This window comes from Apis mellifera, linkage group LG7, assembly GCF_003254395.2.
Source record: "Apis mellifera strain DH4 linkage group LG7, Amel_HAv3.1, whole genome shotgun sequence".
In the NCBI taxonomy this organism is placed as follows: Eukaryota; Metazoa; Arthropoda; class Insecta; order Hymenoptera; family Apidae; genus Apis; species Apis mellifera.
The window spans coordinates 9,554,014-9,580,227 of NC_037644.1; the positions used below are offsets into that span (position 1 = coordinate 9,554,014).

General features: G+C 30.9%; 4 protein-coding genes across 21 annotated transcripts in view; 3 read left to right on the forward strand and 1 right to left on the reverse strand.

The window, feature by feature from the left end:
- The first annotated feature begins 692 nt into the window (after positions 1 to 692).
- LOC552259 (staphylococcal nuclease domain-containing protein 1) lies at positions 693 to 5,079 on the forward strand. Its single transcript, XM_624635.6, has 9 exons — positions 693 to 999; positions 1,483 to 1,604; positions 1,693 to 1,835; positions 1,919 to 2,410; positions 2,499 to 2,976; positions 3,096 to 3,726; positions 3,851 to 4,300; positions 4,452 to 4,658; positions 4,798 to 5,079. The coding sequence occupies exons 1-9, from the start codon at positions 949 to 951 to the stop codon at positions 4,900 to 4,902; spliced, it is 2,679 nt and encodes an 892-aa protein (XP_624638.4). The 5' UTR covers positions 693 to 948; the 3' UTR covers positions 4,903 to 5,079.
- A 1,452-nt stretch (positions 5,080 to 6,531) lies between these two features.
- Positions 6,532 to 8,474, reverse strand: LOC724567 (methylosome protein 50). Of its 2 annotated transcripts, none has more exons than XM_006565094.3 (6): positions 8,189 to 8,474; positions 7,904 to 8,075; positions 7,393 to 7,726; positions 7,147 to 7,319; positions 6,837 to 7,029; positions 6,532 to 6,762 (listed from the first exon to the last, which is right to left on the reverse strand). In XM_006565094.3, exons 2-6 carry the CDS (start codon positions 8,013 to 8,015, stop codon positions 6,567 to 6,569), a joined length of 1,008 nt encoding a protein of 335 aa, XP_006565157.2. In that variant the 5' UTR covers positions 8,016 to 8,075; positions 8,189 to 8,474; the 3' UTR covers positions 6,532 to 6,566. The 2 variants fall into 2 exon arrangements, with proteins under 2 accessions (XP_006565157.2, XP_006565156.2); XM_006565093.3 differs by having other exon boundaries at positions 6,532 to 6,765; positions 8,189 to 8,463.
- Positions 8,475 to 9,578: 1,104 nt separating this feature from the next.
- Positions 9,579 to 12,889, forward strand: LOC409934 (vesicle-associated membrane protein-associated protein B). The gene is made up of 6 exons (XM_393426.7): positions 9,579 to 9,839; positions 10,796 to 10,951; positions 11,105 to 11,211; positions 11,372 to 11,533; positions 11,605 to 11,706; positions 11,825 to 12,889. The coding sequence occupies exons 1-6, from the start codon at positions 9,782 to 9,784 to the stop codon at positions 11,987 to 11,989; spliced, it is 750 nt and encodes a 249-aa protein (XP_393426.1). The 5' UTR covers positions 9,579 to 9,781; the 3' UTR covers positions 11,990 to 12,889.
- A 3,233-nt stretch (positions 12,890 to 16,122) lies between these two features.
- Positions 16,123 to 26,214, forward strand: part of LOC409933 (glucose transporter type 1) — a 34,418-nt gene continuing 24,326 nt past the window's right edge. For 13 of the 17 annotated variants that reach the window (XM_026441909.1, XM_026441913.1, XM_026441911.1 and 10 more), the window contains exons 1-2: positions 16,123 to 16,617; positions 24,890 to 25,228. Coding sequence is in view for 3 of the 17 variants with exons in the window: in XM_026441924.1 (XP_026297709.1) it covers positions 25,208 to 25,228 (21 nt within the window). In the remaining 14 variants the exon portion in view is untranslated. Of the gene's footprint in view, positions 16,618 to 22,900; positions 23,214 to 24,303; positions 24,355 to 24,889; positions 25,229 to 26,214 lie in introns of those variants that run through there. The other 4 variants (XM_026441907.1, XM_026441926.1, XM_026441906.1 and 1 more) reach the window with 4 other exon arrangements.

Sequence of the window (26,214 nt, forward strand, 5' to 3'; positions counted from 1 at the left end):
TTAATTATTAAAGATTTTTAGTTATTAATTATAAAATTATTCAATCTGTAAAAAATAAGTTACTTATAAAGAGAAAAAAAAAAATTAAAAATATTTTTTATAGAATTTATTTTATAGTAAAATTACAATTGTCCATTTTAATTATTGAATTAAAAGAATTTGAAAAATTAATTATTAATTAGAATATTCTATCTGTAAAAAATAAATTGTTTGTAAAATAATATATTTTGTTTTTAATGAAATTTATTTTTAATAAAATTATAATATTATATATAATATTTTAATAATGAAAATCATTATAATAATGTATAATTTTAATATAGTGACGTCATAATATGTCGACTATATTTATCGATTGTTTGATATATTAATACATAGTGAATAGATACACCAATTTTTTATAAAAGCATATAGCAATTTTTATCTAATATATTCATAGCAAATATAAAGAAATTAATCTGAATAATATTAAATAAGAAAAATTTTATCTAAACATATTTTGAATAATAAAAAATAAAATTATAATAAATATATACATAATATATGTAAAAATAAATAATAAAATGTACATATTAATTATAAATTTTGTAATATTGATACTTTTTTCTACCGATTGAAACCATGGTGTACATTGACCGATAGAGCGCGACACTGCAGATTGCCGAAGTGTTGCGTGTTGCCACATCACCACCAAATCAAACGTACTTGAACGATGTTTCTGTGTAGATTGCGCTCGTGCCGACTCCTCCACAATACGTGGAAAGCGTGAGTTTCTCCACTCCGATTCAACATGTCAAATCTTTCTTGAATTTCTAACGAATATTCACGAAAAAAGCAAAAATCAGAGTATAGATAATCTTCTGTTTACCGAATTGCTTTTCTGGCACAGTATAGACTGAGAAATTATAGATTTTTTCGTGGTGCTTAGCGTGGTAAACGAACGACACGATGAGCGCACCTCAGGGGCAAATGAAACCGAGAAACGGAGTAGTAAAACAGGTATGATATTAAAATTTTACTGCAATTTGTTCATTAAGAAATTTTTTATTTGAATATAAACATGATTTATACGATTACTGTCATATATAACCTCATATTTTGACATGTGTGTGCTCGCGTTCAACGTAGTACAAATAATCGGTACGGACAACATATGGTCCTTATATCAAAGTAATTTCGTTTTATATATTATTTTCTCTTAAAAGAAAATTATTAAGTAATATTTAAATGCTATAGATATTATTAAAATATTATATATTTAATAGAGAAATATTTTTTGTCTATTTAATATGTTTTTTATTCTATATCTATATATTTTAAGGTCTTCAATAAAGCTTAATTTTACTTTACTAAATTTCTTTGAAAAATATAGTATTATGTTATCTTATATTATAATATTATATCATTATATATAGTATTATATAGAAAATTAAAAATAAACTTAGTTATATCTTGTTTTAATATAAAATTTTATATTTAAAGGTTATTTCGGGAGATACTATTGTTATTCGTGGCCAACCTATGGGTGGTCCTCCTCCAGAAGTTACTATTACCCTTTGTAATATTACTGCCCCAAAATTAGAACGATGGAAAGGAAATGATAGGTACATTTAACTTATTTATTATAATTTGTTAAATTAGTTTGTTATATATATTATTTATTATAATTAATATATATATATTTTTCTTCAGTACGGATGAAAGTAGGGACGAACCTTACTCTTGGGAAGCTAGAGAATTTTTACGTAAAAAACTTATTGGTCAAGATGTAGCTTTTGTTACAGAAAAATCTGTTAATACAAATAGAACTTATGGTACTGTGTGGTTAGGGAAAGGTACATATTTTATATAAATTTATATATTTATTATATATCAAAATTGATTGAAAATATTTTATTAAACTTTTTTATAATAACAGATAAAAATGGAGAAAATGTAATTGAGACACTGGTATCTGAGGGTTTAGTAACTGTAAAGAAAGATACTAGAAATCCCAGTCCTGAACAAACTCGTTTAATAGAACTAGAAAATGCAGCTAAAGCAGCTAAGAAGGGAAAATGGTCAGAATCTCCAAATTCTGAACATATACGTGATGTAAAATGGACTGTGGATGATCCCCGCAAATTAGTTGAAAAATTCGGAAAGAAACCTGTGAAAGCTATTATTGAATTTGTTTTTGATGGATCCACAGTAAAAGCACTTTTATTACCTGATTTTTACAATATAGTATTAATGATATCGGGTGTTCGATGCCCTGGATGGCCAAATGGAAGACGTGAAAATTCAGGTGATCCTTATGCAGATGAAGCAAGATATTTTGTAGAATCTCGTCTTTTACATAGAGATGTTGAAATAGTACTTGAATCTGTTAACAATAATAATTTCATTGGTAGCATTCTTCATCCAAAAGGTTAGTATTTTAAAATAAATTAAGGAAACTGAATTATTTATAAGTTTATATAATTAAATATAATTATTAATTTAATGGATGTTAATAGGAAATATTGCTGAAATTTTATTGAGTGAAGGATTTGCTAAATGCCAGGATTGGTCAATTAATAATAGCAGAGCTGGTGCAGAGAAACTTTATCTTGCAGAGAAAGCTGCAAAAGAAGCGCGTTTACGTTTATGGAAAGATTACAAACCATCAGGTCCACAAATTGAATTTACTGGTACTATTGTGGAAATCGTAAATGCAGATGCACTTATAATTAGAACTCAAAATGGAGAAAACAAGAAAGTATTTTTGAGTAGTATTCGACCACCGTCCAGAGAAAAAAAAACCAATGAAGAATCTAATAATACTACTAGAAAAGATTTTAAACCTCTTTACGATATTCCATGGATGTTGGAAGCTCGTGAATTTTTACGTGAAAAATTTATCAGGAAAAATGTAAAAGTTGTAGTTGATTATACTCAACCTGCTAGAGACAATTTTCCAGAAAAATTATGCTGTACCGTTACATGTGGTAAAACGTATGTTATAATATAATTTATTTATTTTCTAATATGTTTATAATTTATTCTAATATAATCATATATATAATATAATATAATCATTTATTCTAATAATCATAATATAATCATTCTTCTAGGAATATTGCTGAAGCTTTGGTTGCTCGAGGTTTAGCAAGAGTCATCAAATATAGGCAAAATGATGATCAACGTTCATCTCATTATAATTTGTTGCAAGTTGCTGAAAGCAAAGCAGAAAAATCTCAACATGGTTTACATGCGAAAAAGGATATTCCAGTACATAGATTGGTAGATCTTTCTAATGATCCATCAAAAGCAAAAGCATTTTTAACGTCCCTTAAACGAGCGCAGGGGATTAAAGCTGTAGTTGAATTCGTTACCAGTGGATCGCGTCTAAAATTGTTTTTACCAAAAGAGGATCAACTTATTACATTTGTCTTAGCTGGTATAAGAACACCACGATGTCAAAGATCATTACCAGGTGGTGGTATTGTTAAAGCAGATGAATATGGTGAAAAAGCATTAGCTTTCACCCGAGAGCATTGCTTTCAAAGAGATGTAGAAATAAAAATTGAGAGTACAGAAACTAAAGGAAGTGGATTTATTGGATGGTTAACAGTAAATGACATTAATATGTCTGTTGCTCTTGTTGAAGAAGGTCTTGCAGAAGTAGTTACTTTTCCTGATTTTGGTGAATTAACAAGAACACTTAAAGCTGCAGAAGAGCGTGCCAAAACAAAAAAATTAAATGTAAATAAATTTATGAAATATCATATAAACATAGAATATTACAAATTATAAACTTTTTATTATTTTTTATTAAAATGTAATATTTATATATATAAATCTTTTATATATCTATTATATTTTTTAGATGTGGAAGAATTATGTAGAAGTGCAAGTTGAAAATGAGAAAAATGAAAATGATAAAGAAATTGTAGAAAGAAAAATTGACTATCAAGAAGTAGTACTGTCTGAAGTTACTGAAGATCTTCATTTCTATGCACAAAGTGTTGATCAACGTAGCATGTTGGAAAATTTGCTTCTACAATTACGTCAAGAATTAGCATCTAATCCTCCACTTCCAGGTGCTTACAAACCCACTAGAGGTGAATTAGCAGTTGCTAAATTTACTGGTGATGATCAATGGTATCGAGTTAAAGTAGAAAAAGTTTCTGGTACAAATGTCAGTGTGTTTTATATTGATTATGGTAATAGAGAAATAATTAGTGTTACAAGAGTTGCTGATTTACCATCAAGATTTGGTAATGATAAACCTTATGCTCACGAACATATTCTCGCTTGTGTTGCGCTTCCAAATGATGTAAGTAATAGATAGTAATAGTTCGTATAAAATTTTTTACTTATAATTACAAATTATAAATATTTCTAATTATTTATAATTATAAATACATTTTTACATGTAACTTATTTTTTTGAAATTATAATCGAATATAATTTTTTTCCATAAATAGAACGATGACAAAAAAGCGGCAGTTGAAATCTTTAAGGAAGATGTAATGGATAAAATTTTATTAATGAATACAGAATATAAATTAAATAATAATGTTACTGCTGTAACATTAGTTGATTCTTCATCTAATGAAGATATCGCAAAAGGACTTATTTCTGATGGATTATTACTTGTTCAAAACCAACGTGACAGAAGACTTATTAAATTGGTAATTTGCTATTATGTATTTTTTTATATTTATGTATTTTATTATATTTTTTTATATTATTAATATCTTATAATAATATTTACCTTATAATAATTATTTTATATATATAAAGTGATTTTAATATATAAATTCATTATAGATTGAAGAATACAAAAAAGCAGAAGAAGATGCAAAACATAGTCGACGTAATATTTGGAGATATGGTGACATACGAGCAGACGATGAAAAAGAATTTGGATTGTAAAGAAATAAATGCTCAAGGACTGGTTAAAAAGTGATTAATACAGGGAAAAAGACATGTTAAAACTGCATAATAATTATGTAAGAACCCATTACATAGATTAACAAAAAAAATAATAAATGTCCATATGAGAGTTATATGTTGCATTGATTATGATGCAGTTATATTTCATTACAAAAATATGAATTGTACATAACAATTTCATTAATTCTTGTAATTTTTGAATGAAACAGTGGCATAATATATTGCATAACATGTTGTCATCAATCATTATTTGTATTACATTGTAAAGTTTTTCTTATTAATGAACTTCAAGAATTCCATGTATAACTATTTTCAAATTTTCATAATCCATGTGCAATTTTTCATGCATTATAATTGAGACAAATTTTCTTCAAAAAAAAAAAAAAAAAATATATGTTACATTTCGTCATATAAAAATTATATGAATGAATATAAAACTCATAATTGTATATTTTGTCAAACATACTCATTTAAGTATGTAAGAATTTATATTAAGAAAGTATGTTATATTTTAATTGAAAACAGTATCACAGTAGATTATTGGGCAAACAATTTCAATTAAACGTAATTATTACGTATTAATATTACGTATATACATATATAAAAATTTCCATCTATTATAAATGAATATTTCTGACTTATATCTATTTTATTTCATAGTTGTATATGTGTGTAATATTTTATTTACCTAACAAAAGAATAAATTATGCTTATTATATTTTTTCATTAATGAAAAAAAAAATCATTGATAATATTTCAAAGTTAATTAAAAATTATCAATTTAACATTATGATATTATAAACAAAAATAAAAAAAATATATTTCTTTATCAAAATATTGATGTCCTTTATATATAACACATATATATAACTTGAAGTAATAATTCATAAACTATATTATTATAAATTTGTGAACAGTAAAAGAGATATTGAGTGTGTATGTTCAAAGCATAAAGTTTTTAATTGATTTTTTTATATAAATATTCAATTTAAATAATTGAGTTAATGATTAATGATTCTTAATACGTATTTGAATATGCCAGTAATTAAAATGAAGATATTATTAAAATATATGATCAGATAAAGATGCAACAATTTCTGAAAATGAAATTAAAAATGTTTAAAATATAAATGTAATACCAGTTATACAATTTAAAAATTTGACTGATTTGTAACTATTTTATGACAACATATGATATATGCTGTATACCATAAATAAACTATAAAACTTTTTTATTTACATCATTATTTTTTATTTTAAAAAATATATTAATAATGATTTTTCTAATACAATATTTTTATTCTTTAAATATGTTTATTACTATAATTTAATATCGTAATTTTGCATAGAGTTTTTATTTCTGAATATTTTATATTTAATATTTTGTACAAAATATATTATTTCTAAATATTCTGCTATCTTATTACAAAAAAGTGTAGAAATATTATAGGATGCAGTTATACAACTACAAATAATTTATAGAGATATAAATACAAATAATAGATTATTCACTATTTACATTATGAAATGAGAAGGTGAAATAAAATAAATACACCAGTCAAAAAATCTATTTTTATGTATAGGAATACAAAAACTTATAAATGGATATATATTACAATTTTAATCATAGTTATATTAACAAGTTATACATTAATTTCAAAATCAATTGTATGTTTTAACACTGTATTATCCCAAGAGCAAGAATATAAATATCTGTTGAACCATGTAAGACCACGTACAAAGTCAGTGTGATGATCATCTTGATACATTAGTAAAAGATCATTACTTATATCAAATACTTCTACAAAAACATCGTTGCAGCATGCAGCTAATTCTACCCTACTATGTAATAATATTGTACAATTTATTATATATTGATAACATATTGATTTGTATTTATCAATTTATATTACCTTTCTGAATTTGGATTAAATGAGAGTCTATGTACTGGTCTAGAAAATGCAGATGATTTTGATAATACTTTTACACCTCCCTTTCTGACATCAATTATTAAAATTTCTCCATCATCAGTACCTATTGCTAAAATATTTGATAAATTTGGACTCCAACATATTGCATTTAAACCAGCATCTTTCTTTAGAATACCTAATAAATAAATTTAAATTATATTTATAAAAAATGAGAAGAAAGATTAATGATAAATAAATGTTTATGTTTGAATATATTTAAATATTATATATGTATATATGTTTGAATATATACTTTGAGCTGGCTTTGATTGTCTTATATCCCACATTAATGCTTCACAATCTGATGATGTTGATGCAAATTCTGAATTACTTTCAGGTTTAACATCAATACAAGTAATTGTATCTGTATGAGCAAAACCAAATGAATATGTTGCCATTAACTCTGATATGTCCCATATTTTTATACTATAAAATAGTTACAGTTATTTATTAAATATTTAAAATGTTATTTAATATATAAAATATTAATTGAATTTACCAACAATCCATTCCTCCTGAAACTATATGTTCTTTATCTGTAAATGCAGATAGAGTTAATAAACTGCTATCATGTAAAGTAGCATATCCTGCACATTGTAATTTTTCTGAATCATTAGGCATTTTAGATAGATCAAAAATTTGTAAAGCTCCACTATCTTCACCAATTACAAATTTATCGCTTTGTAAAAAAACAGCATCACAAACACAACTCTCTGTTTTTATAGCAAAGAGAGCTTTATCTCTATCAAAATCTGCAATATCATTATAATACCAGACAATACCATTCCAATAACGATCTGTCAGATTATTTCCTCCAAGAATAGCACTTTTTTCTGTGAATAAATAAATATACATATTAAATGAATAAATTAAATTTCTGTGAATAAATAAATATATATATTAAATGATGTATATATAAAAAAATATAAATCTAATTATATATATTAAAATTATAAAATTAAAATTTTTTATACATATATTTACATTACAAAAAATTTAAATCATATTACCATTATAAATTGTAATAAATTGCAAATGTTTATTAATAGTAGGTGGCCTATCTGTTATTGTCATATTTCTGTAGACATCAGCATTTAAATTTGGTGGTGTTAAATAATCCATAATGCATTAATTTTAAAAATTAATAATACTAACAACACCGATCTTATTTAGAATACGTTACTGTAATATATAAATAGCATCATGTTCTATATTGAGTTAAATATATGTTATAAATTATTGTAAATCAAATAAACCAATTAAATAATATGCAATAAACAAGATAAATTAATTACCCTGTATACTTTTGTATAACAGGACTTCGCTATGCTATCACGTGTTTTAAGTTGAGAGAAACTATTATCATTTTTATATGATTTTCAACTTTACCGATTTAGTATAGAATAAGATTACAGCACTAATAGTGGTTGAAGATAAAATTAAATATCACAATACAATTACAGATGAGATTTAAGATAAATCTAATATTTAATAGTGGACTTTGTATTTTGTAATGAAAATTTATATCCGATGAAAATGTTTTCAATTGATATCATGTGTAGTCACGTGCCAAGAACAAATATATAGGAAAGCAAATAGTGCAAAAAAGATAGAAAGGTAAGAATTGATTATTAGCGGTATCTTTCGAATATCAAAAACATTTCTTCAAACATAGGATGAGGTAATATAAGAGTTGAGAATTAACGCCATTAATGAATATATTTTTGGAAAGATATCGTTAAAGAAATAATGTTAACAATCAATTTTTATCCTATCTCTATCCTTCTTTTTATTATTTTCTTATTATTTTTTTTTTATTTTTCTTGTTTTTATTTATATTTCATTTATGATACTATAAAGATGCTGCTGATTCTTAAATTTTTACTTTATATTTCTTCCATTATCTACTTTCTTTGTTTATATTTCTTAGTGTATACAAAAAAAAATGTAATCTGATTTTGAATTAAATCGGCAATATCGAGAATGATACTAAAATGATAAAAAGTTCTGGAACAAAAGAATAAATTGAATGTTAAATTTATTTTGTATTTATCTGTAACTATATTTTATTTATACTATGAAATTGCATAAATGAAACAGAATATTTAATATTGTTTGAAATATTATTATTATTATGAAATATTATTATTATATTTTACTTATTTTGTAAATATTTGAAAATATACAAAAATATAATTAATTTTTGACGAATTTTATAAAAATATATGAGATTAATAATGATAAATAATATTTGAAATTAATATAAATATAAACACAAACTTATTACATTATTTTAGTAATATTTAATTATTAAAAAAATCTTATATCTATACGCAAATAGAAAATAAACATAATTATTATTAAAAATAGGGATAAATAAATAATATAATAAAATTAAATAATATTTTTTAATATATAAATTATTTTTTGCATATAAATTATCTCAAATATTATAATAAAATTCATAATTTTATTCTCTCACATTTCATTTTTATTTAATAACAATTAAATATAATTAAACGCCTCGATAATTAGGAGATAGTTCCTATCGACAATCATAGAATTCATATCGTGTGTTTTACCGGCATTTCAACTTTTGGGATACACAGAAGTAGCGAATATGATTACCGCGGTAACGTCTGCCCATGACGTAACGGCTATACTTCTGATAATTTCCGTCGTGACGCATGCGTATTCGATTCAGAGCAAAAATCAGAATTAGTTCAACGGAATCCCGGAAAGTAGCGAGTGTGAGACACGACGGTACCGCTCTATAAAATCATAAAGAGCGCTGAGTAACCTGTCAAGACGTCGTCTCGTATCGTTATTTACGTTTTCAAAGGTGTAGTGGGTAATCGTTCATAGAATTCGGTCGGCTTCCAGACAGGATGGTGAAGCCTGAGCAAATTTTAATTATCGAACCGCGAAGTGAACTGCGGTTCAGGGGTACGCTTAAACGACGAATCATTCTTTTATATACATTTTACTCGCACATTTTCTTTCTTCTTCATTCTTTCGAGTTTTGTTCGATACGTGACTGGCAAGCGCTTTGTTGGTTAGTTAACACGAGCTGCACACGGTGCGCTACGTTGTCAAGATGACGTAAGGTTGACTCTACTAGCCAATTTTGTTGCATTTTGATTTGTAACCAAATAGGATTACGTACGACGACCCAGTAGAAATCATCGGCCTTTTCAATCGTACCTAACCCCATTCGTCGTACGTCATTCGCTGTCAAAGCTAAGTACAGTCACGATTCAATCTCAATCTCCCCTCTCACTTCTCTTTCCCACTAACTGATATACAGCATATTCGTCCAGTTATATTGTATGTATTTATTTTTTGCATCATATTTTCAATATTTATATATTTTTAAGATTTTTAAGATTAATATTAAATTTTTGTATTAACATTTGAATTAAATGACATATGTTAAATGTTATTTAACATGTAAATTTATTTGTATTTATTGTAAATTTAAGAATTCGCATTTTCAAAATATTGAAAAAAAATTATTTATAAAATAATAAATGGTTATTATTGAATGACATTTATCAAAGATTTATAATTTTGTTATTTATCTAATAAAAACATATATTATTTTATTATAAATGAAATCTAATTACACAAAACAAATATTAAACTAATCTATTTATAATTACAGCATTGTATTTTACACAGTATTATTAATGATTATTACATTTTACATTCTATTCTATAAATTCCTATTTCATATATAAATGCATAGAAAATGCAAGATAAATATTTATATCAATCATACATATATTTTATAAAATTAATTAAAACTTTTATCACTTTTTTTTATATAATTTTTGAATGAAAAAAGTAATAAGAATAGTATTTTAATTTTTTTTTAATATAATTTTCATGTTAAATTATAGGTCCATTCACAGAAAGGACAGTCACATCGTATATAAAATTAACTAATCCATCAAATCACAAAGTTTATTTTAAAATAAAAACAACTGCTCCAAAGAGGTATTGTGTACGACCAAATTGTGGATATCTCAAACCAAAGGAAATTTCACAAATAGCTGGTCAGTTTTAGTTATTTAATCAAATTAAAAAGTAATGATTAACTATAATTTTTATAGAAGTAAAAATTTTATCAATATAAATTTTTTACAAAATTAAAATTGTTATCATTTATAAAATAGAAAATTTAATTCATTAGATATTATATTTTTCAGTAACTCTTCAACCATTTGATTTTGATCCAGCAGAGAAAAATAAACATAAATTTATGGTGCAAGCTTTAGTAGCTCAAGATAATGATGATGAAGAAAATCCTGACATGGTATGTAATATTATGATTAATGAAATATTTTAATGGATATTATTTATTATTATTTTTTTTTTTTTGAGTATTTTATTTCTATATATATATTTCTTATGTCTTATATTTCTTCTATATTTCTTATACTATGTTAATTGTAATTTTTATTTTTGTTTGAAAGTGGAAAGGCATAGATCCAGAACAATTGATGGAATCTAAATTAAAATGTGTATTTGAAAATCCTGTAATTAAAACAATGACAGCTGACACAACCAAATCAGATGTTACTACAAATAATGGAAAAAATAAAGGAGTTGGTGATTCTGTTAAATCATTGCCAAAGGTAATAATTTTATTTTCATTAATTTCAATAATTGTTCATTATGCGAGTGAATGATATGTTTATTTTATTAGGTTCCTGGAGAAACAGAAGAAAAATTAATAAAAGCAGCACAAGAAGTCAATCAACTTAGGGAAGAAGAGAGTGCCCTTAGGCAGGAAAATCTCCAGTTGAAGGTAAACAATCGAAAACTAAATTATTCTCACATAAATAAAATAAGAAAATTGACAATACTAATAAAAAGAAATTGTATAATGATAAATATATATATAGAATACTAACTCTTATTTGTAGGAGGATTTGTTGCACTTACGAAATGCCATGTTGGTTAATGAGGCTACATTAGCCACTAAAAATATTAACTCACAGAACAGTAGCGAATCGTCACCGCCAGTTATCAGCATCCTTATTGCTGTTCTCATGGTTATAGTGGGATATGTGCTGGGAAAAATGATCTGAGCAGCCATTACTTTACCGCATAACTTGGCACATCCCCTCTTCCCCTGTGTTTCTTAGCCTGCCCCCCTGCTACCATATACCACGTACTGATCGCAAAGGTCGAAACCAGTCATCGTATTACACGATTGTTCATAATAAATATTATAAACATGAACGGGTAGTGGTTTACAATAATAGAATTAATCGCTGCAGGAGTGTGCTTCTATTTTGGTAAAGCGATTAAATTCGAAATCCTTTTTTAAGAAATAATCACTATACTCGGATGGCACATATTGACAAATAGGTGCAGCAAATCCTGTGGATAAATTTTGTTTATTACGTATCAGAAAATATTATTAAGTAATCACAAATTATCAAGAAAAATTAAAGGTTATATATCTTCATGTTTTTTACATTATTCTATTATATTTCTTATAAAAGGATTCTCGCTTTACAAATTTGCTTGCGGCTGTGTCTTTGAAACCATGTTGCCACTAAGTAAATTATGTATGGGATACGAAAATTTATGAAATATAATTCTTTTAAATGAATACATTCAATTAAAAAAAAAAGTGAATTCAATTTTTCCAGGAACAGTGATGCATTCTTACATAAAAAGGATAAATTTGAATATTCTTTTTGACATTCTAACAGTACTTAACAATCACACGATGTAAGATTGTACATAATGTATTTTAAGATAATATATTAATGTATCTAACGTATATAGTCAGGAAGGGAAGGGGGGCTGGCTGATTAGTAGTGGTTCAGTGACTCAGAATTTGGATACGCTGGCTCTATCCATCAGCAATGATATATCATTTAAGAAGTTGATGCATTAAAGTTTTTGACGCTTCAGTGTATTTTTATTTCTTTATGTTTGTCTTATAAAAATTCGAAATAAAGATATCTCGGATGTCACATGGTGAAACTTTTATATTTTAAACCTTTCTGCTAATAATTGTATTTTTGAGTAATTTGCAGTGGTACATGGTATACATGGATATGGTACCGCTTAAAATTTCTGTCATAATTCATACAAATCTATATAGACGTGTATATATATATAAATATTTATATACACATTTATATAGCAATTCGTAAATTGTCATATCACAAATAATATTGAATACATCATAATTATTGCATACAAACTTAATATACGAACAATAAATATCCATATATCTGTGCCTTAGAAATAGAATCAAAAATATGACATAATTGTGCTTCATTAAAATTCTATTCTTCTAATATTTCCAAATTCTATAAATCCTTCAGATACTTTTTAATAATAAATATTAATTTATTAACTGTAGCATGCAAATTCAAACTATAATTAAATTAATAAATACAAAGATGTAGACATTTATTATAATATAAATTGTATTATTTATTATTTCGAATGCATATATATATATATATATAAATATACATATTTCATTGTTCGTCGAATATTTTGAATTCTGTTAAAGTTAACAAATATATATTAACGATTCAATGAGTTAACATTTAATCAGTAATTTATAGAATGATGATCATTAAATATGTATAATACAAGTTATAATAGCAAATATTTTCAGCAAATATTTTTATGTTTAAAATTATCAAAGCATTTAACATTTAAAAATTTTTTTTATTATCTATATTTTTATCATTAATTAATTATTATTAATTATTATTTTATTATATTTTATTATTATATTCTTTATTACATATATATATTTTTAAAATAATTAAGAATTAATCGTCCAGTGTATTGCCTAAGGTGTAGGTATCCTTTTTTCGTGTGAATACATAAGGCATGTAAAAAAATTGAGGATTCTTCCGTGATCAGATATGTTGCGACTTTTTGAACGAATAACTTTTTAAGTTCCTGATAAAAATATTATTTAAATAATAAATATATGAAACCGTGATATTATACATTAGCAGAAAATTTTTTCAAAGAATACTAATTTTGCAAACTAAATTTAATTATTCCATTTATCACTTAAATTCTTAACCCATTATGGTCTCATTATTATTATTATAATCATTGTTACGATGAAAATGTTACGATAAAAGAATTATATATAATAACAATAATATCGGGAATAAAAAAAAAAGAATATGATCGAAGTTACAAAAGTTATAAAAACGGTGATTATATGAATAATACGTGTACACATTCGAACGATGATTTCAATACTATTTCAAGATAATTGTTCCAAACGAATGTAGAATTCGATTTTTCTCGTTATACACGTTCAATAAAATTAAACAAGTTAATCAAGTTGAGCAAAATAATGATGCTTGTATTTTAAATATCATCAACGGAGGAAGGTTATTCGATATCGCATAACATTAGACTAGTATAAATATAGTTTCGAATCGATCGGGTGAGTGAGATAATTTTATAGATGAATTTTAAACCCTTCATTCCCGAAAAATAGATACGCGAACTAAAGTGGAGTAGGTCAACTTATAATCAGACTACCTTCTCGGGTGCACATGCACTCGCATACTTTCTCCTTGCGCGTCCCTCGAACGAAAAAAGAGAGATAAAATGGGGTGGGGGAGGGGGAGGGAGGGAGAGGCGGGCGAGAAGAGAACGAAGGAAAATATCTCAACCTAGAGATATATTAAGATCGTCAATTTGCAAACTTTACTATATTTTATCGTTATCTGGATTGTTTCATCCGAAAATAGCAAAAATAAAAAAAAAACAAACTGCAACTCATTCATATGTTATTATGAATAATAACATATATTACATATCATAACTAAGATAAACGGAGAGATCAACATAAATGCTACATCACTCTTATATATACATTGAAATTATCCGTTTCTTGATTAGTCATCTTATTATCTCTCCGCATTATATCCTATTCTCTATTTCCTATGTTTTTTCGCGGAAAAACACCATCGAGGATGGGAATTAATTCTCACTATATATTTCGAAATGCGAGGCACGTCTCGTGTGTGTGTGTGTGCACGTCTGATCAACGTGAATAAAATATAATGTAAAAATATTCATAGGACGGAACTTGGGAAATTCGCTCACTGGACACGTGACTTCCTTTAATGGAGCTCGTCAAATGACACTCGTAGCGAGACGTTTGACTGCGAACTAAAGGTCGAATAGGAGGACTTGGTCGGCCTGAACGTGCAGATAAATCAGGATCGAGGAAGAGGGAGGTAGATGGCGGATACAGCGCAGAGCGGCCTGATCAGGGTGGCGGCGGCAGTAGCGACTGGCTATTGATTTCAAGGGCTTCCTTAACCCCCCCTCCCCCCCCCCGCTTTGCCGCTGAGTGCCCGACGGCTTCAGGTCACCCCGAAGGGCTCTTGGTGCCCGCGACTAAAACAATTCCATACGTTTACTCCCACTACTGGCCCGCCTATCCAACACCTTTCGCCCGACCAGTTAACCGGCATGCAACTTGGACGAGCCTTCCCTCTCTCGTTTCCTTCGACTTTTCTTCATTCAGGGTGTTCAACGAGCAACGAGTTTTTTTTTTTCCTCACAACGCGTTGTAAAGGAGGAAGGTGAGGCTCAGAGAACGAATATCGAATTCGAAGATACCCGTGTAAGAAAGACAGAGAGAGAGAGGAAGCAAGATCGATTACTCGGTATCGATATAGAAGTTTCAAAAGGTACTCGATCATACTCGTTGGCGTGGAAGGCAAGTAGAAGTGGTCGGTCGCCGCTCAGACGGATTAGACGGAGATAGGGCAGAAGACGGAGGGAAATTAAAGGCGTTGTTCAAAATTTCGCGGTTAAGTGGCCCCGTTTGGGGAGGGGGGGGAGGTGAAACGAGAGGAGGAAGAAGCGCATAGAGAGGCGGGGGAAAGGAGTAGGGAAGAAAGAGTAGGGATGACGAGGGGATCCTGGACGAACAGGAACCCGTGGTGGTTACGGTACTGTGCGAGTTGGGCTGAGCGCAAACGGATCGCGGGGTGAGCCGTCGCTCGGCATACGTCGAACTGGTTGCCCCGCGTTGGGGCGTCTCCTGCCATCGAGCATCGGGTGTCGTGCAGTCGATCGGGGGACGACCACCGCCTTCTTCGAGACTAACCACTGTGTAGTGGTTTCCGGGCTGGATTGTTAACGGGACGGTGACGGTCCCGCCTGTACACCGCCGTTTTCTCAATTCGTCACCCACTCACCGGTGTGTCAGCGCAGACACGGCGACGACGATGAGACTACGACGATGGTACTCGTGGTAGCGCGACCACAGTGCGTCGTGGCCAGTGCGGGCGTCGGCATCGTCGTCGGTTGTGCACGCGATCGGACGAGCAAGGAGATGGTGTCCCCGGATCGTTCGGAGGAAAGTGACTTGGTTGCTAACGCTATTACTGTCAGTGCCGCGTCCGCGTACAACGTCCTCGACGTCGTCCACGTAGCCGCTGCCTTCACCGCCGCCGCCGCCGCCGCCGCCACCGCCGCCACCACCAGCGTCGTCCTCGCCGTCACCGCTGCCGTTACTATCGCTGCCGTCACCACCGCTACCGCCACCGTCAACGCTCCCGTGACTGCCACCGCCAGTCCCGCCACTGCCAATACTGCCGTTTTCGTCGACGCTACGAGCATCGTTGCTCTCTCTGCCAACCAGGCTTCCAGTGCGACTCGTCACACGGTCTAACATCCCCGATAATCCCAAACGGTGAGTGCCCGATTCGATTCTCTCTCGTTTCTTTTTTTCTTTTCCCTCGGTCGAGACCCAACCCAGCTTCCAGACTTTCCTCCTTTCCTTTCCTCGAGGTGCGCTTGTCCTTTCCCACGGGAGAAGAACGTACGCGTTCGAACGAAAGAAAGATATATATATATATATATATAGAGAGAGAGAGAGAGAGACGGGGAATGGGAATAAAGTATGCAGACGGAAATCGAGGCAAAAGAAGAGAAAGAGAGAGTGCGAATGCTGTGTGTTGTACGTGCGAGAAGGAGGTGGAGTAAGCGAGAGAGGGAGAGGGAGTGGGTGGGAGAGAGACAGACAGAGAAAGAACGTCACACGAAAGGGTGGTTGGTGGGAGGTGGACGATGATCAAGGATAAAAGGGAAGGAAGAAGCGCGAACGGTGTAAAAGATTTTATTCATCCCTCGACAACCCGTGCGATTAGAATAGGATTTTCTCGTTCTGTGTTATATATCGTCGTGCCCCGGCGACTCGACTCCACATAACCTCCGTCAATCGATAATACAAGACGACGGCACCCGCGGCGCTCGGCAAGATCGGCCTAGGAACGAACACGGCCCGCGTTCCTGGGTCGAGCTGTGCCCTATCGATGAATGTTGTCGATACTCCTCTATCTCTCTCTCTCTCTCTGTCTCTCTGCTCTTAGAATCCCCCGTTCATTGTCTATTATTCGCTCGATCGAGACGTTGACGGGATAGGAGAAACGCTTTCTTTCACGGTTCGTGTCCCTCCCTTTCCCTCCGTTTCACCCTCAACCTCAAATGTCAAGATCCAGGATATATCCTGGCTCCTGCTCCCTGCTGGTTGGTTTATGACACGGCCTCAACCTCGCCCATGTTAATTGGCGAGGATCGATTTTACCTCGAAACGATTACACGGCCTCGCGGACTCACGGTCGTTCGATCGCTCGTTCGCGATCCCCGTAAACCGTGTTTCGAAAGCAAACCGGTTATGTTACTTGGAAAAGTTTACTCGCTGGTGAACTGGTTCCGCCGTGGCGATCACGGTATCGTCGATAATGGGGATAACGAAGACGAAGAGGAAAGTGTCTAAAATACCACGCACCCCCTCACCTTTCGAACTCGCCATTTGCGTGCCGGAACGTAATAAAACGCGTTTTTGATCACCGTGCAAAATGCGCGAATGCGCCGTCAGCATATATCTCTATGCTTATATATATATATATATGAATATATATATACGTATTATATATATATATATATATATATATAACGGGCTGCACGAAGCGGATGAATGAATGCTGTGAATAAAAGTAAGTAGGTTAACGAGAACGAGATCGTGCGTTCCGAAAAACGCGATCTCTCCATTTCGTTTTTTTTCTCGCCCACGATACTTCCGCCTCTCTTTTCTCGAATCGTTCTTTTCAAATCGGAAGAAGAACGAGCCGAAAAAGCCGAATCCGAGGAGGACGAAATTCTACGTCTGCCTTGGTTCTCGGATTGAATTAAATCGAATTCGTTAAAACGAATCGAAGGCTCGCCACTACTCGAGGTAACTTGCGTAACTTTCCTCGACGATCCTTCCGCATACCGCGACCGTAAACTGCGCCCCATTGTCGTATTGTTATCTACACGCGAGCTATAATACCGAGCCCGGGCCCGAGGAATAATCATACGTATCTAGTTTCTGGTTCGAATCAATGTTTGCAATTGTGGACTACTTGGAAATGTACGTGCCTCCGTGGAAGCGGATTTATACATAGCGGCACGAAATCGGTGAAAAAAGAACGGTTTCTTTTCCCATTATTAGATAACGATCGCCTATGCAAGACGCATACCTTCCTTTCCTCCGTTCTTTTTTCTCGAATCGTTTACGTAGAAACTCTCGTAACGAATCGATGCCTTCGAATTTCTCTCGATTTAATGATTTTTTTAATCGAAAAGCATACGCATTTTCTCCTTTCAACATGTCACTGATGTTTGCAGTGAAAGTGAAAAGTAAGTAAAGAGAAGAAATGATATTTATTTATACGCGAACGGAGGTCTTAAGATCTATCGAAATCAATTGGCAACATCTCGTTACTGTATTCTTTCTTTTTCTCCCAATGAATCCTCGGTATAATTGCAATATAAATGCAAGATTCGTTAAATGAATATTTTATCTATCCGGAAGGCAATATATTTTTTTCGAAATTACTTTTGACTCGAGCCACAATATATTTTCCTTATCGTTATGAGATTGCTTTTAACAATGTCATGTTGCGACAAAACTAATGCATTCGTGCGTCATTGGGTTTGGAGTTGCGCTATAGAATCGGAATTATTCCGAACAGGTTACGCAAAACAAGAATCATTATTCGTACAAAAGTTAAATTTTTATAGAAAGTTTTATATATACAAGTTTTTAAATATACACGTTTATTCTTGTCACTTTGCTCGTCCGGAAATAAATATTCTAATCATCCGTTAAATATTCCAAAAAATCGCGACAACGATAAGTGTTTCTAATTTTTACAAGGTTCATAATGACAGAATAATAAAATGTATAAATACTATCTCTTGCTTTTTTTTTTCCACCGATAAAAGCTCGCGTACATGATCATGATACATGCACAGGTAAAGTGCATGTTCCTTACATATGCATATGCATATTCGAACGCATATAATATACAAGAACCGCTTTCAGTGCGCTAAGTGCACGGAGCACACATGACAAAGTGTAGTATGTATTTGCCTAATTAATTTAAGGTAACATCCCCCGTCTTTCGAGAGTGGAAATAATCTGTATCTTTTATCTGATTGAAAAAAAAAAAAGGTCGTGATAAGAAAAGATGCGTAAAATGCGATCCACGAAATATATTATAAAATACTATAATCGATATACACACACTATAATTTTAATTGCCGTGCTTTGCAAATTTAATCGAAAAAGATTTTAATCGTGGAATTTATCGTTAATAATATATTTTACTGCTGTGTTTTTTTGAAAGATTGAAAAGATCGTGGAATTGATTGTTATTAAGGGAACAGATAAAATTTCGAGATCCATCTTTATATATATTGGTTGCATCGAATCGAAGAAAGTATGTGGTCGTCGCCTGGGATTAGAAAGCGGATTAAATGTCGTCGATCAATCGTAAAATCCAATAATCGATATTTTATTGCCGTGTTTTCCCAAGAATTGGAAAAAAACCTTAATCGTAAAGATAATAAAGAAAGAGATAAAAATTCCCTGTTATTCGAAACTATAATTATTATCCATTTGAATAATATAATTAATTATATTGGAATGTTTCGAACAAACATTAATCATTTCGTTCTCAACGAGATGTCTGGAAATTTAAGAAGTTGTCGGTGGATTTAAGAAGTTTAGAATTCACGGAAGAAGCGTTGCTTGACGGGCGTACGCTCATGACCTACTTCTCTTTCACGTTTACTTCATCGATTACACGTATATATTTTTCTTTTTTTTTTTTTTGAAACTAAACTTTTTCGCCTCCACGATCGTCCATCTCTTTGGACCAATCCTTGCTTCGGTCACAACCGAAATTGTAACCCGCATTTCTACGTTATATGGTCACACATAATGCGAAATTCTAAATTTCAGCAATTTAGCGAAGCGAAAATTGAATTTTGTTCAGAGATTCAGAATTGCAGTTTATGCGGTTTATAAAGAACAAAAAATTATTTCCCACAAAAAGGCTATCATAGATCAGATTGTTCAGAATTATTTGTCAGAATTAAATCTTCTTTTTTAAATTAGAAGATTTGATATTCTAATAATACTTGTTTTTTTTAATTAAAAATTTAATTTTAGAAATGTTGGAAATTACAAACAAACTTTCAGCTTGCAAATTTTTCTTTGAAGGTTGGATTATTTTTAAATAAAAAATAAGAGCGTGGCATTGTTTTCCTTGAAAATTTTTTTGTAAAATAAGTCTGTTTTTTTTTACAAAAATAGAAAAAGATTTTTAAAAATTTCCTGCCATAATTATTGTATATATATAATTATATATAAGAAATTATAGGACTCGTTTAATCATTTCAAATTTTTATGATGAAAAGTAAATAAGATACTCGTACTACTTCTTGAAATTATTCAGAAACCAAATGAATTAATTTTTACTTCGTGTTACGTCACTTGAAATAAGGTAATTAATTTTTTAAAACTCTATTTCTATTCTTTTATTTTTCTCTGTAGAGTTGCTTTCTTTTATAATGTCGTTAGTTTATATATTATTTCTGGAATATTTTTAATTAACTTGAACAAAAATTACGCATATCAATAATTATTTCCATTTGTGCTCGTGTATGTTTACATTTTGCAATTGTTTTTCATCAACAATTTCGAACGAATAATACGCTTTTTATTGATTAACGGAAAAATTCGTAAAAATAAAGACTATCATCGTCCTGTTAAATTGCTAAAATATACCATTGAATACATCGTTGCACCTGGTGCATACATCTTGGCAATCAGGAGATCGGCCATTGGCAACGCAAAGCAAAAAGGATTTACATATATTGCGAAAACGACGATTACGTATAGCAATATATATATATATATATGTATGTGTACGTATATTACACATACAGGTATAAGAGATAATATATATTTCCCAAAGGACCTGTTGGCGACATGCCAATCCTAGATGTATCCTCGCGTCGTCGTCTTCATCGCAATGCCGACGCTTTATGGCGCAGAAATGAGAAAAGCCTGGCCTCTAGCGTTTCACGGGAATGCATCTCATTGATCCATTTAAATCACAAGCAGTCCGGAGACGTATGTATGTCATCGTGAATGTTAGATATCGCTAGATATTCGATATTTTCGTAGGATCGGTCTAGTTTTTCAACAATCTCGGAGACTTGATCTCGGCTTTAAAGCCGATATCGTTGAAAAGAACGTGGATTTGCTTTTTATTCGCCGAGATTGATACGAGGGAATAGTTACACGAGTGTAAATATTGCCTCGTACGATGAACTATTTGTCATTTTTATTGTACAGGTTCAGACAGAGATTTTCTGAAAACTATTATAAATGATGTGAATATATACGAAACTATACACGATATACATATACATTTGTAGGTTGTTATTCATCGAAAGAATTTTGTATTATTACGTATAATTTTAACTCGATAACGTGTTTGTTCGCATCTATAATTTTTTTTTAAGTTCTAGATTTTTCTTAGACTCGCGAAGAAACGCGATAACTTGTTTTAACGTTGGAATTTATTTTTCTTTAAAGAAATTACAGATTCACATATTTTTTTTAATAGCATAATAATATTGAATGTTTATTATTTGAACGTCCTTTTCTTTATTTCATAAATAATTAAAAATGAAAATTTTTTTCAATAATTTACCTTGAAAATGTTGTTACTTTAAAAATATCAATATATTATTATTAAATTAAATTAAAATACAAAAAATAAGAGATGAATATTTTGCGTATATCGTATTTAAAAAAGAATCATTTAAATTAGAATTTTGGGTTAAATTTAATATACGATTATAAAAAAAAATAAAAGCAACGATTAAACCGATCTTTGTTCCTATGTGATTCACTTTTTCTTTGTTGCATTGTTCACACACTACTCGAACAAAGATAATAAAGCGATATTATTTTTTATATTTTTGTTTGATTCATTCCATTGTTATTTTTTAACACGGCCTTTTGAATTTAAAAAACGAATCCAAAACACTCTCAAAAAACTAGATAAATATATATGAAAATATTTTTATATCATTTTCACGATTATACGAAGAAGAAGAAAAAACAAGTGTTGTTATCAAATAATAAATTTATGTAATTTTATGTATGGTCTAGAGCATACGATATTTTACCTTTACTACCAATAAATTTCATATTTTGTTCGACAATGAAAAATATTGCATAACATCATTCTCTATTTCGCATCAAACTTTTTTACAACGCATATGTACATGTATAGAAACACGTAAAGAATAGCTATCTCGAAAGAACCAGGAAATGCGACAAAGTGTGCAAACTCCCTATTTCTTCATCAACAAGCATCTATCGATCTTTTACGGCAGACATCGAGATAGAAAAAGTATTGGAAAAAGAAAAAAGAATAAAGAAAAATTCACGCATTCCATACACTATACTAGGTCTTGGTATCGCTGTGTTCAATCTTTCACAGTAGATATGGACAGCCGAGGTAGAAAAGAAGTAACACGAAGAATTCGTATATATATATATAAAACTCGTTGCAATACTGGACAGTAGAACAGACGTATAACAGACATGTTGAGAACAATGACGGATAGATTTACTCGACAGATGGAACAAGGACAGTGAACGAAAGCGATCAGACAAGAAGAAACAAGTACAAGAAGGGAGGGGAGAAAGTCTTTGGATTTCGTTTAATCTTCAACGCGAAATACGGAATGAGTACGCGTCAGTAGCACGACATTCGTCGAGTGAATAGTATCGTTATTTTTCGTTCGGTGTCCAATATATATTTAACGTTCTTGTTCTAGTTCTCTATAAATATATAGTTTGTGTATTAAGAATATAGCTATAAACTTTACCGATTGCAACTTCAATGAGAAAGTAGTTCAAATTTTCGATAGAAGGTGAGCGGTTGAAAGTTGTACGTTGAAAGTACGATGTTCGAGACCGTTCGTTCGAAAGGCTATCGATTTTGACACAGTAATTATCTACGATAGCACAGAGAGGGAAAGTTAAAGGATTTCAGTGACCTTTCATTCAGACTCGTTTTATCGTGCATCCGTTATTGTTGCGTTTCTACGTGCTCATATATGTATATGTAGTACATGGGCATCGATCTCAAATGAGTGAAAAATCGAACATGTCTTTCCTATATCTTTTAATTATATCATCGTTAGTTTGTTTACTTTCCTCGTGCTATTTATATATCACTTGATAATTCGACCTATAATATATGTACGTGGATCGTGTTATTCCTTGCCATAGAAATCAATACATCGATTGTGTTAAATCTGTGTAAGGTGTGACTATAATGGTTTATAATTTTTTTATATAAAATCAGTGAGTCAAATAAAAATTGTATCTTATTTCGTTCTTCTTTCCAAAAAGAAAATTTTGGCAATTAGCAAAATTGCTTCATTATCGTTTGGAGGCAATTTAAAGAAGCGTTCGACATTGTTGTCAGTTTACAGCGCCACCAAAGAAAACAGTATTCCGTTTACCGGCTGTGAAACGTGTATCACGTGCATTAATTATGAATTTTCATCGAGTTGATTTCATGAAACGATTCGGGAAACGTCGTCATCGAGTTGTAGGACGATGTACTGTGAGAATTCTGACTCGGTGGCCCGAGAGAGTCGCCAAGCAAGGTCGTATTGGAAATTACACTTGCAGCCTGTAATTATACATTACTCGGTCGTGTTTACAACCGCCTTTGTGCTGAGACGCATTCACGGTTTCTACAGCGAGCATGCTATCCTTTCCCTGGTATTCAGGCAATTTCACCACTCGCATTCTTTTCATTCGTATATACCAGTAACAACAGGCGCTACAAAAACCGTGGCCGATTAAAGGGGGAATAATTATCGTCAGCTACTTCTCCTTGCTCTTTCCCTTGTTTCATTTCGTCTTCTCGATCCTCCTACTTTGTGTTCAATCTTTCTTCTTTTCATTTCTTTTGTTATTTTCTCTCATTTTTCTTTTTTTCTTTTTTAGAAACGACAAATGACAAGACGATTTTTCTTTCGCTTCGTTAAAATTGGTCAGGTAAATGGATTGTACAATCTTATCGGAAGATAATTTGTCGAATAATATCGAGGATTTAAATGTCAATTATTTCATATCAGATAGTTATAATTAATCTTGGTAACTGGTAGATTTGAGAAAAATTTATTTATCACCATGTTAGAATCAGATTTATTGCGTCGTATAATTTCTTTTTAGATCCTTATGAATATGTTTTAGCATCTTAAAGACGTCCATTTTTATTTTACGTCCATTTTAAATTTAAACATCTTTCAATCCTTATCTCAATAAACAAAAAAAAATATGATAAATAATAACGATTCAATTATATTTAATTTGTTCGTCTTCTAATATTAAATTTTAAGTTCAAGAAAAAAAAATATCTTCTATCAGATAGGATAATATAAAATATTATCCCATATATTATCATATAAATGCATTCAAAAAACATTTTGTGTTATTTGAGTGTACTGAGGATGATTTAAATTTTTTATAGCTGGATTTTTTTTTAAACAATAAATAGTTTTTCTAACGCATAATTTTTTTTTGTTCGCAGGTTCACCTAGTGTCACATCGCCGTCTTACAGTGAGTCGGATAAAATTCACGACGATCAGAAAGAAGGAACGTGGCTCTTCGGAACTCGTGATACGCCAGTGATCGTTGGAAATCCCACCGATTCCTTCGTTTACGTCCGTGTCGTTCGCGTTTTACCTTCACTACCTTTCACGGTCACGTGGTCGAGACATTAGGCGACCTGTTAGAGAAAACAGCGATTGTCTCCGCGCCAAATTGCAGGAATCCCAGGAGTGGCGAGTGGTCTCGCGGCTCAAAATCGGGAAACGTCGTGGCGTGATAATATCATCGTCGAGCACGATGGCTTGCGAATTCTTTAAGGTGAGTCGAAAAACGTCAACAACGAATGACGAAAGGAAAAAATAATATAAAGAAAAAAAAAAAAATATATCGAAACACTTGCCATTATTCATAGTTCGTGCACGTAATCGCTTGCCAATTTATCGGCAGTAATATTTATAATAAGCAGCTAATTGTTTTGTAATTGCCGGATTATATATATATATATATACCTATACCTATTCCTATTTCTCGAGATTACGGTGTTAATTGATCAAGATTGAGAGAAGGCTCAATGATTCCGTAATCGTTGCACCAGGCCAGATTATATGCATAAGGATGTTGCATATACTCATTATGCATATACGTATTATTTATTTTATGCTTTTGTATCATTAAACGCTTCGAAGTGCAGTGCACGACGTTCGAATCATCGATTCTGTGTTCTTATTTATTAATATTTTATCCATGTTTATAAACAACGAATTATACAGAATGATTCTCGGATATTCAAACTTTTGTACGCGATATGATTAAAGGAAAAAAGGGGAGAGGGGGAAAAAAAAAATACATTTCGTTTATATATCTTATCGACGTGTAATTCACCGCACAAAGCGGTATCATTGTTAATCAAGGGAAAGGAAAAAATTGTCATTTGCTCTGAATCTGTGTTATTTCAGTTGTGAAATTTCGTATCGGGAACGCGAACGAACTCGAATTTACTTAACGACATAGAACGATATTAATAATACTCGTTACTGTGGTACTTTAATTGTCGTCGGGAGAGACGAGCTCATGCATGTACGAGCCCCGGCTTAATTACTGCAGCACGATCTTGCAGCAACTTGGTAACGTCGTTACCAATTTTCACGTGCACATCGGGCGGAATGGAAATTCATAAGCTTCGTTTCGCTCTATGATCGATCGGTCGGAAGTTATTGAAATTTCGAGAAGAAATTTCTCGCTTATCTCGTTTTAATATTATTTAACGATCTATATACCGAAAGGGGGGAAATTTTCATTTCGAT